The sequence below is a fragment of the Heterocephalus glaber genome, unplaced genomic scaffold (genome assembly GCF_053883595.1).
Source record: "Heterocephalus glaber isolate CG9 unplaced genomic scaffold, H.glaber_assembly_v1.0 deba00001463, whole genome shotgun sequence".
NCBI lineage: Eukaryota > Metazoa > Chordata > Mammalia > Rodentia > Bathyergidae > Heterocephalus > Heterocephalus glaber.
The window spans coordinates 18,440,520-18,462,367 of NW_028258310.1; the positions used below are offsets into that span (position 1 = coordinate 18,440,520).

Consider the following 21,848-nt stretch of genomic DNA (forward strand, 5'->3'; position numbering starts at 1 on the left):
TTCTAATTATACAATGATTTTAAAATTTTTATTTTTAAGATTAAGCATCCTCATCGACAATCCAGAAACAGTCCTTACTGATTTCTTGGACACACACACTTAACACAGTTAAAAGTGATTCCCTAGCTTTTCAATGATATGGTAGAAGAAAGAAGTTTAAAAAGCTGCATTTGAATTCTTCCATCCTTTTTCAAAAAAATTCTTAATTTGCTATCAAGCCACTCACCATACCATAAGGAGAGTTTCCAAAAAGCCAACAAAACCCCAAAATAGGAACCCTAGGTATCACAGCAAAATTACCCCCCAAAACACTGCTGTTACAAAAAAAGGTAGGAAGACAAATTCCCATAGCTCATTAGAGAAGACTTTTTTTTGTTTTCTATGAATGTCTGTCCCTTGCATGGCGCAGCTTAGGCCTGGCCCAGGAGAGTGCTCACACACCACATCGGTCATAGAGAAGACTTTTAAAATCAGAAAATTAAGATCAGAACTACAGTGCTGTGTACAGGTTCAAAATACAGACTAATTTAAAAACATTCAGATTTTTAACCTTGGGACTATATTAGGCTTTCTCTTATTCCAGCAGATGAAATAAAAACACACGGTGCTGGAATTAATATTAACATTGTCCTTACCAACAGAGGCAGGGGAAGAGTAAAGGGAGAAAATGTGGAACTAAAAAAGGTTTGTCCCTAAGCTCTACTGCTCAGGAAAGTAGGATAGGGCAGAAATTCTTCTGAGCCAGTATCATTACACTGTAGATTTCGCTCAAAACCAGTGGACTATATATACCACTCATAAATATTAAGTGACCTACAGTGTTTGTGTGGCTTGTTTTGTTTTTGAGACAGGGTCCCGCTCTGTAGTTCAGGCTGGCTTTGAACTATGTAGCCCATGTGGACCTCAAACTTGAAGCGATCCTCCTGCCTCAGCCTCCTGAGTGCTGGGATTACAGGTGTGTACCACTACACCCAGCTGTGTTTGTGGTATTAAAAAATATTTTTAAATTATTATAAATTTCTATTCTAAAAGGCAGTAGATCAAAATGACACTGGGCCATCCAGCCAGTTATAGACTAAAGGCTCCTCCAAAAAGAACTTAGCAAAAACTGAGGTTGGGAAGAATGTAACATGCAGTGAATGAGTTAAGGTTCTCAATAGTTTTCATAAAATTGCTACCCACCCAGTGGTATGTGGTAGTACTGAAGGAGCTCCAACAGAATGCCTCAGAGGGATGCTTCTTGGAGGCAGGTCTGTATGTTTGGCTCTTGGCCCTCATCTACATCTTGGAGAAGAAAATACTTATTTTTAACTATTTAGAGCTTTGGGCACATTATATAATATTCAGTATTCTGTAGTTTTCTTTTTCTGAACCTTTGGCTTATAATTCTATCAATTTATGTTACATGGAAAAATGGATGCCTTAGTAAATGGTACCAAATAAAAATATAAATCTTGTTCTTTCTTATCTTCTACTCAGGAGGAGAGAATGCATGGTGCCCTAAAATCCAGTTTCTTAATGTACTTGAGAAAAGATTAGGGCAAACAATTCCACTTCCACATTGTGAAGAGGGGTGAACTAGTCTTCAATCTCATCTTCCTAAACATCGCCATTAACATCCACAGCATGGAACAACCTGGAACATAAAGTACGTATTTATGTACTTGGACAAAACTGCATATTAAGCTGTCTTTCTTTCTTTCTCTCAAAAATACTTTCTGCATTCTTCTGATAATATCTTTTCTTCTCCTTTAATAAGACGTTGAGTCTTTCCTTTTTGCTTCTGGTACCAGGAATCGAACTCAGGACCTTAAACTTTCGAGGCAGGCAGCAGAACCACTGAGCTAAATCCCCGGCCCTTAATAATACATTGAGAAAGGCTGAAATTTGGGTCCTTCTGAACAAGCAGCCTTAAATTTGTAAAAACAGTCCTTTTTGGATCTCTAGGGCCAAGTATAAATAATAAGAGGCTGGCTATGGTGGCCACATCTGTAATCCCAGCACTTGGGAGGCTGAGGCAGGGGGACTGCTGAGAGTTCGAGGCCAGCATGGGCTACATAGTGAGTTCAAGGCCAGCCTGAACTAAATAGAGACTCCGTCTCAAAAAAAACAATGACCCCCCAAAAAAACTACTAATATGATAATAAGGGATAGTTGCCACAAAACTGATACTCAATGTTTACAATATGTGGAATATGCCAAGACTGGGGAGGTCAGGTTGTCTAGAAACTAAACTCTTTCAAGATACTGTAAATCTCCTATATGCTAATCCTTCCACCTTCACAGCTCTTGCACCCTCCATTGCTGGAATGTTGTATAATTGTCAGTTTGTCTTTCTTCTCTTATATTACCTAAAATTTATGCAATTTCCAATTCTAAAGTTTAACTGTTCATAGGCAGAGCTTATTTCTTCAATTTCTCTTGTAGTTTAATAAGATTTACAAGTGTAGGTTCTCTACAGAAACCTACTGAGATCACTGACTGATGCTAAAATTGGAGATCTAACGGAAAACAGAATGTTCATACTGTGCCAAGGAATCATCCTTACTAATGAACAAAAAGGAAAACTTACCTTTTGTAATGAAACAAATGACACATCTAAATATCACACTAATAGAGGGACAGCCTGACATTATGGGCCTCCATATGTCATATACTATGCAATACATATCACCTCCTCATGCTGTATCCTTATCAAAAATAGTTACTCTAAACCTAATCAAACATCTGTCTGGACCTAATTTCAAATTGACAGCAATTAGCAAAGCTAGAGAAGCTACAAGACACCATGGAGAAACAAAATTCTAGAAGGTAAAACATACAGGACAACTGGCCTAGATGCCTCAAAAAGTCAACATAAAATGCTCCAAACATTTTTTATATTACGAGACAGAACTGATTATAATAACTGAACTTTAGTTTTTTGGTACTGGGGATCGAACTCAGGTCCTTGCGCTTGTGCAGCAGGCGGCAAAACCACTGAGCTAAATCCCTGGCCCTCAACTGAACTTTAGTTTTGAGAAATAACTGGGAAGTTTTATATATGCTGGGTGTATTAGAAGATAGTATGCCGGGCTGGGGACTTAGCTCAGTGGTACTGTCGCCTGCCTCACAAGCTCAAGGTCCTGAGTTCGATCCCCGGCACCAAAAAAAAAAAAGATAGTATGCCATTATCATCAAAATTTTTAAAGTATTACTATTACATAGAAGCATTTTCCTTCCTTCCTTCTTTCCTTCCTTCTGTACTGGGGATGAACCCAGGGCCTTGTTCATGCTAAGAATGTACTCTTGTCACTGAGCTACACTCCTAGTCCCTAGGAACATTTTCTTAGGAGACATATGGTGAAGCAGAGTTGAAGTATTGTTAGAACTCCAACTTACCTTTAAGTAGTTCAGCAAAAAACTTAAAACAAAATGCAAAGTAGTTTATTCATACTATTATCTTTTCAACTTCTGTGTATGTTTGTTTTCCCTATAAAAAGTTGATAAAAAAATTAAAAATTTAAGAGTGTATATTCTCAAAATAAAACTCATTTTCAAGAAAATAATATAAAAATTTATAAATGTGGGGAAATATGTAGAAGAATTCTCTAAATAAGTCTAAGTACTTAAGTAACGCACTGGATTTGTGGTCTGCAAATCAAATACCAAAAATTGACATTGAGTGGAGGAAATTGTGTATACATACCTGTTAAAACATGGAGAATCAGGATCATTGAAATGTTTGTAAGGATTTGCTCTAGAGAGTGAACCCATACAAATCCAACAGAAATATTGCATACAGCCAGTACATGTCATCTTGTTACATCCATCCAATTTCTGGTGGGAAGGATAGAAAGAGAAAAATATCAAGGCTATTAATGCAAAAGAAAAATGTACATTTCAGAAAGATTCAGCATAGGGGCCAAGGATTTAGTTCAACAGCACTGTGTCTGCCTCGCAAGCCCAAAGTCCTGAGTTCGATCTCCGGTACCCCCGTAAAAAAAAAGACTCACAGAAAGATTCAGCATAACATTCGCCTAGCTGAAATATACAAAGATTGAAATACACAAGTAACATAATGACAACTGTTTAATGCTTATTATTTTTATAAGTGAAATATAGAGAATATTTAGCAGGTATTCCTACAATTAGATACTTAGCAAAATCTCTTGATAAACACTAAATAAAAATCAAACACATGATTGGGTATTAAGTTTTGAATCAAATATGCTTTGACTTTAAATTTTTACATAGATCTAAGTAAATAGTTGGTATGAAGTCCTCCATTCTATCATGGGGCTAAGGCATGTCAGAAGTAGTCAAATGTAATGCTAGTCTCCTTCATGAAGTAATGGGGCATAGGTTAACTATAACAGATTGAAATAGCACCATCAAATGCAAAATATATTTTGATTTTAAAACATGTTAAGATTTTGATACAGAACAGTAAATCCAATTATTTGGCTCACATTAGTGGAAAAATGTCTCTACTTCTTGAGTGTATACTTGTTAAAGGACTATGCTACTTTCCAGGATAAACAGTTCTGAGGTCAGGTATGATTTTTTTAAATCACAAAGATGAGTTATGACTTGGTAGTAGTTGGATGTGGTGGCGTACACCAGCAATCCCAGCCCTCAGGGGCCTAGGCAGGAGGAGCACTGTGAGTTCCAAGCCAGCCTACAAAGCAAGACCCTGTCTCAAAAATCCAAACAAATGAAAAAGATTTGAACATAATTTTGGTGTGCCCTTCCCCTAATATGCTGTAGTGTGAATATGATTTGTCGTCTTTGAAACTCATATTGGAAATTTCTGGGAAGATGGCAGAATGGTGCGCAACAGAGAAGCCTCTCTGATATTTGGAATCCAGACACTGGAATATAGCAATGTGAGAAAGAGGAGGGGGGAAATGGGTCCTTAGGATCCAACAAGGATGCGAAGCAAGAATTGGAGCCCACAGGGAGAGTGAAGAGAGGGACCAAAATGTGGAGGAGAGAGATGGCAAGTGGTGATTTCTCTCTGAGCCCTAGCTCAAGACATGGGAGGGGCGGCTCAAACCTGCAGAGGTACAGTGACTACTGGTGACCCCAGAGGCCTCCATGGAGAAACACACCAGTCAAATGGTGCAGTGGATGCTGTGGACTGCAACGGCTAGTGAGTTACTCAAGTTCAGATGCCCCCAGCAGAGGACGATTGGCCAGTAGCCATTTTGGAAAGGGGCCAAGAGAAGTCAGAACTCAGAGCAGCTGTGGGTTGGCTGTCCATCTAGTGGCTCCAAGTGTCAAGGTAAGGCACAACCAAGTTCAAGCCAGGAGGAGGTCAGGGAGTCAAGTTCAAGCTGGTAGGAAGCCAAGTTCACGTTGGCAAGAGTCACTCAAGAATCTTGAGGGCTGAAGAACTCAGGTCCCAGCCTCACAGCCAGAAACCATAACCAGTGGAACTAAAGGCCCAGGTTTGCTGGGATTATCCACCACCACCATGATTCTACTGCTAGCTTGCTGGGATCAATCAAAATGAATCTGGAGTCTCTCTGCCCCCTGTCAACCAGTGACAAAAGAGACATGCCCTGAAGTGGACATCTTTTTTCTGTTTTTCATATATATATATATATATATATATATATATATGTATGTATGTATGTATGTATTTTTTCTCTTTTTCTTGATAGTTCTTGTTTTTATATGAGTGACAATGTTTGTTTTTTTTGTTTGGTTCTGTTCTTGTTTCTTCCTTCCTTCTTTCCCTCCTCTCTTCATCACCAGTCCCCAAAGCTTGTGTAATCTTCCTTTATCCTCCAGCCTTGCTTCTAATCCCTTTCTCTTCTTCTATTTCTCTATTTTTTTTCCCCATTCCCTTTTAAATTTTCTCCCGAGGGTAATATTGCCATATTGAGGGGATATTTACAGTACACAATTTTCTAGTTTGTTTAGATTTGGTTACATAACTACAAATCCTGTTCATATGGTTAAAGGTAGCAAACTAATAGTTACTACAGGGGCTGGGAATTTAGTGGTTTTGCCACCTGCTGCACAAGCGCAAGGACCCGAGTTTGATCCTTGGTACCAAAAAAAAAAAATATTTACTACAGTTTGTCATTTTCTAGGGTGTGTTTGATGCTATTGTTATTACTGACTGTACTACTTTACCCAAGGTGACATAACTGTTCTAATCAGTTGTTCTTCCTGGTAAGCCAAGACTGAGATTGCCTGAAGGTCATAAACAATACTACTGGCCAGTGGCAAAAAACCAGGGGGTAGGCCAAATACGCAGCAATTTCTCATCCCCATGGATCTTGCAATAGACTCAAAACACAAAAGCCAGCTACACCTGGAAGACATCTCTGAGAAGTAGTCATTTCCTAAAGGTTCTCAATACTAGCAATAAAGATACCTACCATAAACAATTTACAAGCATCAACACAGGAATTAAACTAATAAAGAAAAAATACAAAATGAGAAGACAGAAGCAAGATGTAACCCTAGACTTCCAGCTCGCCAAAGGCAAACCCAGGGAGCAATGAGGTGTAACAATTTGAAACCCACCCACCTGGACTCTGTGAAGTGATAAAAGTGGAAGTAACAAAGCAAATGAATGAAGATCTAGAAAAAAATCAAATCAGAAATAATTTCTCAGATAACTTCAGACATGATGGCAATAATGAAGGGCATGATCAGTGAATCTAGAGGAAGATACAGATAAAAAAAAAATACAGCTTAGGAAAATGATGGAAACTATAAATGCCCAATATAGGAAAGAAATGAAACCCATGAAACAGATTCAATCAGATATCCAGGACATTAAAACTTCTACTGAAAATTGAACCAATGTGAGAACAGAATATCAGATCCAGAAGACAGGACTGCAGTTAGTGATCATGAAAAGAAAGATTTCTTAAAAATAGCAAGGGAACACAAAACATCAATCCAACAGCTGCTAGATGATGCAAAGAATAACAACATAAGATTGATCAAAGTTAATGAAAAAGCAGGAGACAGTGCAAATGACATAAAAAACCCGTTCACAGAAGTAATGATGAAAACTTCCTAAGCATGGAAAAAGAATTTGACATACACATAAGTGAGACATGTAGAACTCCAATTAACCATGATAAAAAAAAAACTACCATAAGGCATATAATAGGAATCCAGAAATTCAACACAAGAACAGAATTTTATTTTATTTATTTATTTTTTTTTGGATATAAATACACTTTATTCTTCATTTGTCAGTCTAGACACTTTTTAGGTAGCAATAAAAGTACTCAAACTGAAGCCAAAGCAAAGTTCCACCCAACCCAACAAGGAGGCGACATGCATCTTCTCCACCGGGGGAGCCAAACAGCGCCACTGAATCCAGCTCCCCTCAGCCAGATTCACTGCCCAGTCCGCTGTTCCAAGCTAACTTTTTGGCTTCTTTAGCTTTAGTTGAAGAACAGAATTTTAGAAGCTGTTAGAGAAAAGAAACAATCACTTACAAAGGAAAGTCCATCAGAATCACTGCAGACTTCTCAACACAAACCCTCAAGTCAAGGAGACCTTAGAGTGAGGTATTTCAAGCCCTAAAAGAAAACAACCTCTAACCCAGACTGACGTACAGCACAAAACTATCTTTCAAAATTAATGGAGAAATAAGATACTTTCATGACAAAGAACACCTGAAGAAATTCATGACCACCAAACCAGGACTTCAAAATGTTCTAAAGGACGTTCTACAAAGAGGTAACAAAGACTACAACTCTGTGAACCCCAACAGAATGAATCTAACAGGCAAGACAAGTAATTAAACAGAGGGGAAAAGAATGGGAACCAACAACAGGGAAATAACATGGCAAAGATAAGTCAATACATATCAGTTATAACCATTAAGGTAAATGGTCTCAATTCACAATCAAAAGAAAGAGACTGGCAGAATGGATCAAAAAACAACATCCAACAATATGCTGCATACCAGAAACACATTTTACTCAAAAAGAAATTCACAGAGTGAAAGTCAAAGGATGGAAAACAATACTCTATGCAAGAGGAAACTGGAAAGAAGCAGGGGTAGCTATTGTATTTGCAGACAAAAGTGGATTTCAAGCCAAGACTGATTAACAGACAAAGAAGGTCGCTATATCCTTGTTAAGGGAACAATCCAAAAGGAAGAGATAACAATCTTAAATATATATGCACCAAATACCAGCACAGCTAACTATATAAAACAAATATTAATGGACATGAAAAATCAAATAAGCACTAATACAACTATAATGAGGGACCTCAAAACCCCGCTGTCACAAACAGATCAACTAGACAAAAAAATCAACAAAGAAATACCAGAACTGAACCAAATTTTTAAAGAAATGGACTTAGCAGATGTCTACAGAGTATTCCATCCTACAACATCAGAATATACATTCTTTTCAGCTGCACATGGGATGTTCTCCAAAACAATCCACATACTAGCTCATAGAACATGCTTAAGTAAATGCAAAGAAACTAAAATTATCCCATGCATATTATCAGAGCACAGTACAATGAAACTGGAAATCAATGGCAAAGAAATCACAAAAATGTCATAAATATGTGGAAACTGAATTACACCCTCTTGAACAACCAATGGAACACAGATGAAATTTAAGAAGAAATTAGACAGTTTCTATAATCAAATAATGCCAATACAACTTTATGGAACTTATGGAATGTAATAAAAGTAATCATACAAGGGAAATTTATAGCAATAAATTCCCACATCAGAAAAACAGAACAAGCTCAAATAAATAACCTAATGTTGAACCTCAAACATTTAGAAAAAGAAGACCAAGTCAAGCCCAAAGCTTGTACAAGGGAGGAAATTATGATTAGAGCAGAAATTAATGCAACTAAGACTAGGAAAACAATACAAAAAATTAATGAATCAAAAAGTTGGTTCTTTGGGCCAGGGATTTAGCTCAGTGGTTCTGGCGCCTGCCTTGCAAGCACAAAGTCCCGAGTTCAATCCCCGGTAACAAAAAAAAAAAGTTGGTTCTTTGAAAGATTAAATAAAATTGACAAACTCTTGGCCAATTTTATCAAAAAAAGAAAAAAAAAAGACTCAAATCCATGCAATTAGGAATGTAAAGGGTGAAATCAGAACAGATCCTGTAGAAATCCAGATCATTAATACCTACTTTGAGAACTCATATTCTAATAAGATGGAAATACAGAAGAAATGGACAGATTATACTAGATATGTATAAATTACCAAAGCTGAATCAAGATGATATAAAGATAAATAAGTCAATATAAGTCAAAAATGGAAAATCTGCCAACAAAGAAAAGCCCAGGTCCTGATGGATTCTCGATGAATTCTACAAGGAATTTAGAGAAGATCTAATGCCACTACTTTTTATACTCTTTAATGAAATTGTAAAGGAAGCAATACTCCCAAACTCATTCCTGGAAGCAAGCCTCACCCTGATACCAAAACCAGAGAAGGATCTAACCAAAAAAGAGAACTACACGCCAATCTCCCCAATGAACATAGACACAAAACTCCTCAAAAAGATACTGGCAAACAGAATGCAGCAAATCATCAAGAAAATTATACAACATGACCAAGTAGGATTCATCCCAGGGATGCAGGGATGTTTCAACTTATGCAATCAATAAATGTAATACACCATATTAACAGAGCCAAGGACAAAAGCCACAGGATCATCTCAATAGATGCAGAAAAAGCATTTTAAAAAGTCTAATAGTGGGCCGGGGATTTAGCTCAGTGGTTCTGCTGCCTGCCTCGCAAGCGCAAGGACCCGAGTTCGATCCCCGGTACCAAAAACAAAACAAAACAAAAACAAAAAAAAGTCTAATAGTCTTTCATGATAAAACCCTACAGAAAATTAGAATAGATGGTCTTTATCTCAATATGATAAAAGCCATCTATGACAAACCAACAGCCAACATCATACTAAATGGTCAAAAACTGAAAGCTTTCACTCTAAAATCAGAAACAAGATGGGCCGAATTCAGTGCAGTGGTGACATACCTGCCTCACAAGCGCAAGGTCCCGAGTTCGATCTCTAGTACCGGGGGGGGAAACAAATTAATAAATAAAATAAAATCAGGAACATGACAAGGATGTCCACTGTCATCACTTATTCAATATAGTTCTGAAAATATTAGCCAGAGCAATTAGACAAGAGAAAGAAATAAAAGGAATACAGGAAAGGAAGAAGCTAAATTATCATTATTTGCAAATGATATGATACTCTATATAGAAGACCCCAAAAATTCCACCAAGATTCCTAGATTTAATAACTAAATTCAGTAGCATAGCTGGATACAAAATCAGCACTTAAAAATCAATAGCATTCCTGTACTTAAATAACAAACTCACTGAGAGAGAAATTAGGGAAACCATACCTTTCCCAATAGCATCCAAAAAAATGAAATGCTTAGGAATCATTCTATACTCCTTATTTTTATTTTGTTTTTTTGAGACAACCTGGCCACCCTGAACTCACTATGTAGATGAGGCTGGCCTTGAACTCACAGAGATCCTCCTGCCTCAGCCTCCCAAGTGCTGGGATTACAGGCAGGCAACATCACACTCAGCTTAGGAATCAATCTAATGAAGGAAGTAAAAGACCTTTACATTAAAAACTACAATAGTCTGAAAAAGGAGTTCAAAGAGGATATCAAAAAATGAAAGATATCCTCTGTTCTTGGGTAGCAAGAACCAATATAGTGAAAATGGCCATACTCCCAAAATTAGGGTTAGATAGGGTTAGGAGATTAGGGTTAGATAAAGTAATCAGTGTGGAGCCTCCATGACTGGAAACTGATGGCTTTATAAGGAGAGAGACCAGAGCCATGTACTCCCTATTTCTGCATATGTTATGCTCTGTACTTCCTCAGGGCTCTGCCAGCAAGAAGCCCATCAACAGATGTGACTCTCAACCTTGGACCACAACCATGAGCCAAAATAAAGCCATGTTATTGGTAATAGAAAATGGATTAAAGCCTAACCCATATTTTGAGGTGGAAATAATGTGAGAATAATTGTCTCTGTATGAAAGCACTTTTTGAGGCAGATAGCTATGCATGAAAGCACTTTGATTTATTTTTTTTTTTTGGTACCGGGGATCAAACTTGGGACCTTGCGCTTGCAAGGCAGGCGGCGGAACCACTGAGCTAAATCCTGGCCCATGAAAGCACTTTGAAAAGGGAAGTCTACGTACAGTATATTTAAAGTCAATAACAATATTTAATAGTGAAATTCACAAGTGTTTTTCTTAGTAGGTTATAAAGCTGACTATAGGCTTCTTAAGGTAAACATGACATGCTTTCAAATCTGTTTGCCTCCAGGTCTGTTCCAAAGGGTTCACCTGTATGGGAGTTCCACAACATGGGCAGCTCTTTGAGTTCTTTTCCAACCACTCCTTACTCTCCATCTCTTCCAGGGCCTTCTGAATCACCCTCTTCCCATACCTCTGTTCCAAAAATCTTCTAGTGGCTTCATCTGCTTGTAGGTATTCATTTTGTAACTCTATTAATTTTTCTAGAAAGTGGAATAGGGAATTAATTTTTACACAACTGCAAAACTGAGTAAAAATCATTCAAAATGCCCATAATCTTTGACTACTTGATAATGCTATTCCTGGGACTTTATGAAAAGGAGGTAATCCAAAGTAATACCATATAAAGATATCCATAAAGATGCAAATAATAATGGCAAACAAATTAAACTTCCAAGGAAATAAATGTAAAAGAGCCATTCAAATGACACGATATTCAGTGATGGTTATTACCCAATTCAAACACTTATTATAGAATCCAATAGATTATGTAAAGGTGCAAATTCCCAATGATGAATGTCATTATACTGTATACCTAAAATGTACCAATGAAATTAATTTGAAAAAAGAATCCAGGCCGGGGATTTAGCTCAGTGGCTCTGCCACCTGCCACACAACCACAAGGTCCTGAGTTTGATCCGCGGTACCAAAAAAAAAAAAGGATCCAGAAAAAAGTATATTTATGTTATAACTACATAAAAATTACCTAGGCATAAATGACAAAGGAGTAAAGAATCCCCCAACTAGAAAAAGTGGACTTACTAAAGGTGCTAAGTTATTTCTTTCTTTTGATTTTTTCTTTTCTTTTCTGGTACCAGGGATCAAACTTGGGTCCTTGCACCTGCGAGGCAGGCAGTGGAACCACTGAGCTAAAATCCCTGGCCCAATTTTAATTTCTTTTTTTTTTTTTCTTTTTGGTACCGGGGATCGAACTCAAGTCCTTGCACCTGGACAGCAGGCGGCGAAACCACTGAGCTAAATCCCTGGGCCCAATTTTGATTTCTTAATGTTGATATATTATGCACCTGGCACGGTTAAAGACCAGCATATAAAAGACACAAAGGTTGAAAGTGATTTTTCACTAAGCTAGCATCACTCACCTTTTCATAATGAACAAAGGCTTAACAAATACACAAGGCACCTTTGACTTAAGGGCAAAAATTAACCATTCAATTCTGCATATACAATATCAGTGAGTGGAATTCACTATCCTCAGCCTCATCCTATAATATCCTTTGTTACAGGCATTGAGCAGTTCTTCCTGGTAGCTTTTTTCTTTCATACTCTTCATCTGGCTTCTATTGCTCTAAAATTTAACTCAAATGAAACAGGAAACCATTGACAAAAGCTCTACCTGTAGAAAAGTATTTTTGTTCATAATTCTATTGCCTTAAATTTTCAACACAATTAAAGACCTCTCTCAACACTTCTAATTATTTTTTGTCTACTTTCCTCATATTATTTAGAGGCTTGTTTCCTTTTTAAGCAATGGACATCACCTGAGGAAATGAATTAGGAAAAATAAAGACAAGAAGTTCAAGCCTAGGGCTGGGGATTTAGCTCAGTGGTTCCGGTGCCTGTCTCTCAAGCACAAGGTCCCAAGTTCGAACCCCCGTACCAAAAAAAAAAAAAGAAAAAAAGAAGTTCAAGCCTAAATACTCTGAAATTTCCATGAAAGTTTCTTACTTTAGACTAGCATCACAAATGTAACAAATTGGAGTAGCACTGTATTAAGTTTTCTTCCAATAACACTAGGTATAGGGATAACAGATGGTAGCTATTATCATCAGGGAAAAGGAAAGGACAGGGGTTTGGGGTTTATACAGTTACAACATACCTGCAGTTACCTTACATGGAGAGACCCCATGGTAGGTTAATCTGCACAAGGTACAGAAGGCAAAATTGCAGCTGGAGCAGATGCCCATGGTGCCACCAGGCTCCTGCATCACAGGCAGCCGGCAGCATGGGCGGGGGCAGTACACCACATCTGCCATCAGGTCCAAGGTGGACTGGAGGAGAAGGCGGTCATACCGGGCAAATAACTCTGCTTCCACTAGCTCTTTGACCTGGAGAGATACAAAACACCATAGATCTGATGATTCCTGATCCTGAGGAGCATCTCAGGATGCTGGTGTAAACCAGGTGGTCCAGAAATTAAAAACCTCTATCTCACTTCAGAATCAAACCAGGTACGACAATATTTAGGCATGTCTATCCTGTGGCCCACCATTGTTTTGAGTGAAGACAAATCATCTTGAGCCACATATAAAATACATAATCTAGTGAAGGTATATAACAGTTAATGTAGTTAACATATATAAAAACTTCCTTTTTCTTTGAGACATGGTCTCACTATGCAGTTCAGGCTGGCCTTGAACTCTCGGCAATCCTCTGCCTCAGCCTCCCAAGTGCAGGGATTACAGACATGCGCCACCATGCCTGGCTAAAACCTTCCTTTTTAAAATGTATTATAACATTAAAAAGAAAAGAAAAAAAAAACTCAGCAGGCTAAGGCTGGACACCCTTGGTGACTGAAGTGGTAGTTGCATAGGTCTACACATCCGTCAAAACTAAGCAAACTATACAAATTAAATGGGTATAGTTTGTTGTAAGCAAAATCATGCCTCAATAAAGTTAAGATAAAGAAACAAAAATAAAAACAAGTAGGCTGTACTTATGCTAAAAGATATACAAAGTCACTCACCAGATTTCATAATTACATTTTTATCACTCCTCAAAGACCACCAAAGAGGCATTTATACTTGCTTAAATGAGAAAGGCCACAACATTTTTGTTTTTTGGTGGGAGTGGGGATTCAACCCAGGGCCTTTGCAGTGAGATGCATCTCCAGCATTTCACAGTCTCACTAAGTTGCCCAGGCTGAGCTCAAATTTGTGATCCTTCTACCTCAGCCTTCCAAAGTGCTGGGATTGCAAGTGTGTACCACCAGACTACAGCATTATTCATGGATATGATGAAACAATTTGTAGGCTGGCTCTAAGATCTTAGACTCCCCTATGAACCCTAATTCCTGAGAAGATGCCTCTCTTTGTGAAAGTGAATTAGGAGGCACAGGAAGCAATCCTTAACAGAGTAAATTACCTGACCAGGAGTGGCCACTGAAGTGCACTTTGGTTCTGGGCAGTTGAGACACTGAACTTGGCCATCTTTGATCTGGATTTCAAAGTAGTCCTTCAGACAAGCTTTGCAGTACACGTGCCTGCACTCCAAGAAGTACATGCATTCACTACCCAGCTTCTCACAGAAACAGATATTGCACAGGAATAATTTACTATTAAAGCATTTGGTCTGCTGAGCTTGATCGAAGTCCAAGATTTCTTGGATTAGACTTGACAGTGATTCCACATCCTGCACAGCTCTCTCATCTACTACTTCCTCTTGGTCTGCATCAGGTCCAACAGCTCCTCCAAAATCTACTTCTGTATTGGGAGAGGCTTGAGCTGTCCTTCTCTGCACTTTTTTCTGAAAGCCCATCTTGAGCTCAAAAGGAGAGACAATATTCAGATATGCTAGGGTCTCCTCCTTAAGAAACTGCATCCAGGCAAATAGGACCACGCTGCCTCGGTGTTCTTCCCACAGGTTGTCTAAGTGCTTGCAGAGAGCAGAGAGCTAGGAAAAAGCACACGAAGATACTGTGAGTTAGGGAAAATGAAGCTACGAATTCCTCACCTCCCTTCAAATCTTTTTTTACTTATTTTCCCTTCAAATCTTTTAAACTTGTTAAATTACCTCCTTATACTTTTTTTTTTTGGTACCGGAGATCGAACTCGGGTCCTTGCGCTTTCGGGGCAGGTGGTGGAACCACTGAGCTAAATCCCCAGCCCGGCTCCTTATAATTCTTAACATACTATTGTATGGCTAAAAAATGGTACAAAACATAACCAACATTCTCATCAAAGCACTTCATAAACTATTCAGCAACATAAACCAGAGAACACAAGTACCACACAAACAGGAGAAATGGCAAAACTCCATAAGACACAGAAATATTTACATGTAAGCCTCTGAAATGGAGGATGCTCTCATTTGTTTTGTTTTCCTATCTTTGCTCTGTAGCTCATGTAGGAGAAAGAGATTTACCTCTTTGTTTTTTATTTTTATTTATTTTTTTTAACCTTTTTATTTTTTAATTTGTTTTGTTTTGTTTTGTTTGAGACAGGATCTTGCTATGTAGTTCAGGCTGGACTTGAACTCATTGTGCAGCCCAGGCTGACTTTGAAATTGCAGCACTCCTCCTGCCTCAGCCTCCCAAATGCTGGGATTATAGGCATGTGCCACCACGCCCAGCTAAGATCTACCTCTAAAATGAATTATGTCTCTTTCTTCAGGAGTCCTAGCTCTGTAGGTACCCTAGAATAATGATTAGAAAACATTTAAAAAACGTCATCCAGGGCTAGAGATGTAGCTCAGTGGTAGAATACTTGCCTACCATGCATGAGGCCCTAGGTTAGATCCCAGCACCATAAAAAACATACATACATACATATAGTCAATAAAATTCAGAAAAGAGAAATATTTTCAATAAGTGGTGCTGGGAAAATTGGATATCCACATGAAGAAGAATAAGATCATACCCTTTATTTTTCATCAATTACAAAAATCAATTCAAATTAAAGACTTAAATGTAAAACCTGAAACTATATAACTATACAAGAAAACATAGTGGAAATACTTCGAGATATTGGAATAGGCATGGACTTTTTGGATTTCAAAGATTTCAAAACTGTAAAAAACACAAGCAAATATAAACAAACAGGATTCCATCAAACTAAAAAAGCTTCTGCATGGCAAAGCAAACAACATAGTTCAGACACAACCTACAGAATAAGAGAATGTATACATCTGACAAGGGGTTTGCTATCCAGAATATATAAGGGACTTCAAGGGAAAAAAAAAAAGCAATAGGAGGCTGGGGTATGCGGCTAAGTGATGGAGTACTTGCATACCATCTTCAAGGTCCTGGGTTTTAGCCTCTGCCAAAGTGTATGCGTGGGAAGGGTTTACAGACCTAAATATTTGTCACGACATACACATGGCCCACAAAGTGCATGTAAAAATGCTCAACCTCACTTATCAATGCTATGCAAATCAAAACCACAATGAGATATCACTTCACTCCAGAAAGAATGGCTGTGATCAAAACACAAGTGCTGGCAAGGCAAGGATGTAAAGAAAACTTTTGTACAGTATTAGTGGGAATGTAAAATTCCTATAGCTGTTATGCAAAACAGTATAGCAGTGCCTTACAAAATTAAAAACAGAACTACAATATGATCCAACCATTCCATTACTGGGTACATATCCATAGAAAATGAACTCACTAAGTCTGCACTCCCATGATTACTGCAAGAAATAACCTAAATGTTCATTTAAGGATGAATGAAAAATGGAGTACATAATACAGCAGAATACTATTCAGCCATAAAAAAGGACAAAATCCTGTCATTTACAATATAACATGGATGAACTGAAGATAATTATCTTAAGTGAAATGAGCCAGGCACAGAAAGATTGTGCATGATCTCACTCATATGTGAAATATAAGAAAGTTAATCTCATGGATGTTCAGAGTAGAATGGTTGCTACCAGAAGTTGGGGGAAGGAAAGAACAGGGGAAAGCTAATTAGTCAGATAGAAGCAAGTAGTTATGGTATGCTATTGCCCTGTAAGGTGATTATAGATAACAATAATATATTGTATATTTCAAAAAGTTAAAAGAAAAAAAGTGTAAGAAAAGATTTTAAATATTTTTACTGTAAAAAAATGATGTGTATGTTTACAATGCTTTAAATATTAGACAACATATACTGAAGCATCAAATATTCCATGTATCCTACAGATATGTATACTTTTTATGTTTTTACATATTAGATAAAAAATTAAAATACCATCCAAATTTTAAAATTAATTCTAACTTTCAGCCCTATCAAAAAGCCAACTCATCTGAAGGGATCACAAGCAGAATTCAATCTGGGTCCTTGTAAGCTACTTTTTAATCATGCAATATGAAGTTATATCAGATCCTGATTAAGGAAAACAGATTGATACCGAACCGGAACATTAATTACAAGCCCTCAACAGGGTTCAGCTGCCATGGAGAAAGGTCGTACTTCCTAAACTAAGTGACCAAAGCTAAACTATTTTGACATTTCCTCTTTAAAAGTGGTCTATTCAGCAGAGTGTGGTGGAGCATGCCTGTAATCCCAGCCCTCTGGGAGGCTGAGGAAGAACGACTGAGAGTTCAAGCCCAGCCTGGACAATTTAGCAAGACCCTGTATCAAAATTTTAAATAAAGGGGAGGTATAGCTCAGTGCGAAGGCCCTGACTTTAAAACCCCATACCATACAAAATAAGTAAATGATATAAATTATAAGTCTGCACAATTTGAAAGGCAAATGTAAGAAGATTTTCCATTAGAAACGTAGAATATTTGTAACAGAGCTCAGGAATTATAAGCTGATTTTCTGTTTTAGGTAAACAACCAAAAATAAAGTCTTCCAGATGGCAAAGAAATTTGTAAATTTAAATAACAAGTGAAAAAAGACCGCATTTTCTATTTCTCGCTCTGCATTGTGCTACTGACTAAACCCTACATAGGCACTAACTTAAAGACTTATTAACATGATTAGACAACAAATGCTTTTTTTCACATTTGCTTAATGAGGCATATATCACCATGTTTTTGAAAAATGTGCTAAAATCTGTAAAAAGTAACAAATACTTAAAAGAGAATTTCTGCAGGCTGTATAAACCACCGTGTCCAATGAAGAAGCCATTCTCCTCCATCCTCTTCTCCAGTCCTTTCCAAGAGGCAGCGGGAATGCACACAAATGTTAAAGGGAATGGGGAAGATAGAGGCAAAGAGCAAGAGAGATCCTGAGTATGTATGTGTATCAGGGAAGGAATAATGGCAAATACTAGAAAGCTAAATCCACATCCTAAATCTATCTACCCAACCCAATTCAGTGAATAACAGGTCCATGTATCAATTTCACTATCAGCAGGAGCAATACCATGAAGTCAGGATGCAGTAACCAAAAAAGGGGGGCAAGAACATAAAAGACCATTAAAATGTCAATTCTGTGCATAAGAATTTATTTGATAAATAATCCTGCTATAATTTTAGCTGTAAAACATAAAATATTGAACAACCCTTCTCCACCACATAAACCCCCAAAAGCCAGCAGAGTAGATGCTAGAATCTAAAACTGTAACCACACATCCAGTTAAGCTGACCTACATTTGTGGCTTACGTGTGCATGCGTACATACATGGTAAAATAAAGAGCTCTCAGAGAAATAGGACTATAAATATCTAAATACTTTAGTCACCTATCAGTGGCCTAAATGTCAAACAGTCTTAGCAGGATGCAGTGGTGCACACCTCTAATCCCAGCTACCTGGGATGCTAAGAAACAAGTTCAAGGCCAGCATGGGCAAATTTGTGAGACTCTGTCTCAAAATAAAAAAACTCAGTGATGGATCACTTGCCTAGCACATGTGAGGTCTTAGGTTAAATACCCAGTACAGTGGACCCTTGACTTACAAACTCAACTGGTTTGCAAGGGCTGTTTGTAACTCAAGTTGGTCAGCTGAAGGCTGAGGCTCCCCTACAGAGCTTTCAAAGTCTCTCTTCTGTACACAGGCAGAGATCTCAGTGTCCTCAGATTTCAATGTCCTTAGTACACTGGCCCAGGATTTCTCAACTCCACACAGGAAAGGATGTTGTAATGTTCCTTCCAGAATTCTTTAAGGGTTAAATCTATATCTGAGACCATCTGGTAGCACAAGCTACCAACATTTGGTTCATAACCCAAGACTTTGGTCATAAGTAAAAACTAAAATTCTGGTCATAACCCAAGTTGTTCTTACGCTAGATCAGTTGTAATGTGAGGGTCCATTGTACTAGCAAAAAAAGAAAAGAAAAATTCAAACAGTTTTGATATTCCTGGGCAAGTGATGAACTATCTTGCACCTGTTTTCTCCAGCAGAGATACAATATAAAGTAATACTCCTTTTCACTCTACAAGTATTACCCTTTTTTAAAGTTTTTCTATCTAAAACATAATCTCAATCATAGAAAAACACTCTCATTTAAAAGATTAGATTAGTGAGTGGGAGGAATAAAAACTATGGATTAGGGCCAGGGATTTAGCTCAGTGGTTCCATCGCCTGCCTCGCAAGTGCCAGGTCCCAAGTTCGAGCCCCAGTAACAAAAAAAAAAAAAGCTAAAAAATTATATGGATTAAAAGGAAAAGATAATGAGCTATTCCTTGAGGTCACTCAAGACAGCTTTTGTCTTAGTGTACATCAGCCTATCAATCTTCATCATGACTTCTAGAAAAGTAGCTGCTATCGATCCACTGCATCCTAGAATACTTCCAATTAGCTTCAAGTCATATTTATGTCTCAATCAAGAGATGAAGTTGAAGAGAAGCGCCTGAAGGTTCCAAGTATGAGTAAAGAGATGGAAATGCTAATTACCCTGATTTGACCAGTACATGCTGTATTTGTTGAAATCACACTGTACTGCATAAATATACACTATTATTACATGCTAATAAAAAGAGTTAAGGGTGTTACTAGAAATGGTACATAGCCCAGAGGGAATGAAGGCTTTCAATACAAGGTCACAAATCTTAATGAAATATCTATAACAACTGTATACACCTCTGTGTACATTAAATTCTAAGTGACAATAATCAACAATTATTTACTAATATATGGATTTTATGAAGTACTTATATTTATTCAGGCAATCTGCTTATTATAGGTATATTAGCTCAATTTTCAGTCCTAATTACAACTAAATCTCTTATTTAAGAAATGGATAAGAAACTAAGGGGAAAGTTTATCAACATCTAAAGAAAATGAGGAAGACCTCATGGTCTCCATTACAATAGAGATTGAACGGGAAAATAGTAAGACAAGAAACAATATACTTGATTGAAAATTACTATTACAATTCATAGGTCAATCATAATGATTAATCATTTAGTTATTGCCACTCTTTTAAAATCAACAAACATTTTCAATTCATTAACATTAGGATTCATGAAGGCAAGGGGAAAAATTACAAAATCAAAGCCATTTGTTTTTCATGCAGTGAAAAGATCATCAAGGTAGTCTACAATTAAAGATGATTTTGTAAGTTTCTAAAAATGGATAGGAGAAATTAAGTTTTGGGTCTACCTGAGTTGGTGACAGCCATTTGCCACTAAGTGTGAATGAAGGTGGGGAGGAGGATGGATAATCTGGTGGCAGTTCAAAGTTCAGCACAAGTGGAGGCAGAAAGCAAATGGTGTATTCAAAGCCACTATTCTGGAGACACTCATTTGAATTGCCTGAACCAAAAACAAAGATTAGAATGGATCAGTTGGTCAACACTTGAGTGTCCATTACTGATGAGCAATGCTCTCAAAAAAAGACTTAATGCTTTAGTTGAGGGGATAAAACCCTCCCCCAAAGCACTTTCTAATCCCTAATTTTGACTTCATAACCACCACCTTAAGAAAATAAATCTAACCCTGGAAAAATCTACAAGGCACTATGAAATGTATAATGAAGACACACAATGTAGTCTTGTATACACTCCTCAGTACAATTCCTAACACTAATGACCAAGTAATACACAATGTTTATTTTGTTATTGGTTTACAGTAGGTGATTAAAAGACACAGCATAGAAAAAAGGATGTTTACTTCTATCAACCAACCACAACTTACTTAGATGAGGATGTGCCAACTACCCATGAATCATAGCCAGGAAAATTTGTGTCCAGCACAATGATCTCAGGCTTGAGGACAAGATACAATACACAACACTCTCACATTCAGTTTCATTTAAATGATCAGTGTTCTTACTCAATGCCTCTAGAATAGAAACATTTTGAAAAAAGGTATATCAAGGTCTTCTGTGAATATATCAAAAGCAGTTTTGTTTTTGCTGAAGCAAAAGGTCACAGAGTAACAGCATGTGCCACTTGTTTATGGTATTTGAAATGATTCTGGAAACCAAATAGTATTAACAACCACCACAGTACTTGCAGTCCAAGTGTTTTCACAGATGTACTTTGTTTTCTCTTTGATTATCCTCTCTTAATTATTGATAAACTGCTAGTTAGAAGAATGGATGCATAAAATATGCGGGAAAACACCCCAATTCAGTAGTTAAAAGGAGGAATTAAACTGCAAACTATTTACCTCTCATTCTAATTTTTTTTAAGCAAACACAGATAAAATCTGTAATAGCACCATCTATATACATTAAAGAACTGAAAACATTTATTAGGAAAAATCTATGTAAGAGAATATTATCAACTAACCCCTCACAAATATCTTGAAATTTTGTGGCAAATCCAAATAAATTCTGGTTTCTCCACCTTGGACAGATTCTGCTTTTCTAAATTCATCTCCATCATAAATACTTGCCAGCGCCAGCAATTCATCCTCCTGAGCTTCTCGGTCTTCTGACGACATTTACTTGTCTGAGGAATTGAAAATAATCATTCATATCAGTTAAGAATAGAAAA

At 37.4% G+C, this 21,848-nt stretch overlaps 1 protein-coding gene across 6 annotated transcripts in view; it reads right to left on the reverse strand.

The window, feature by feature from the left end:
• Nucleotides 1-21,848, reverse strand: part of Rnf14 (ring finger protein 14) — a 26,616-nt gene continuing 4,768 nt past the window's right edge. For 3 of the 6 annotated variants that reach the window (XM_004921124.4, XM_013075759.3, XM_021266128.2), the window contains 7 exons: nucleotides 21,642-21,803; nucleotides 20,510-20,661; nucleotides 14,400-14,927; nucleotides 13,135-13,363; nucleotides 11,328-11,500; nucleotides 3,689-3,819; nucleotides 1-1,636 (listed from right to left, as the gene is read on the reverse strand). In XM_004921124.4, coding sequence (XP_004921181.2) covers nucleotides 1,600-1,636; nucleotides 3,689-3,819; nucleotides 11,328-11,500; nucleotides 13,135-13,363; nucleotides 14,400-14,927; nucleotides 20,510-20,661; nucleotides 21,642-21,795 — 1,404 coding nt within the window. In that variant the 5' untranslated portion in view covers nucleotides 21,796-21,803 and the 3' untranslated portion in view covers nucleotides 1-1,599. Of the gene's footprint in view, nucleotides 1,637-3,688; nucleotides 3,820-7,137; nucleotides 7,427-11,327; nucleotides 11,501-13,134; nucleotides 13,364-14,399; nucleotides 14,928-20,509; nucleotides 20,662-21,641; nucleotides 21,804-21,848 lie in introns of those variants that run through there. The other 3 variants (XM_021266130.2, XM_087180635.1, XM_021266129.2) reach the window with 2 other exon arrangements.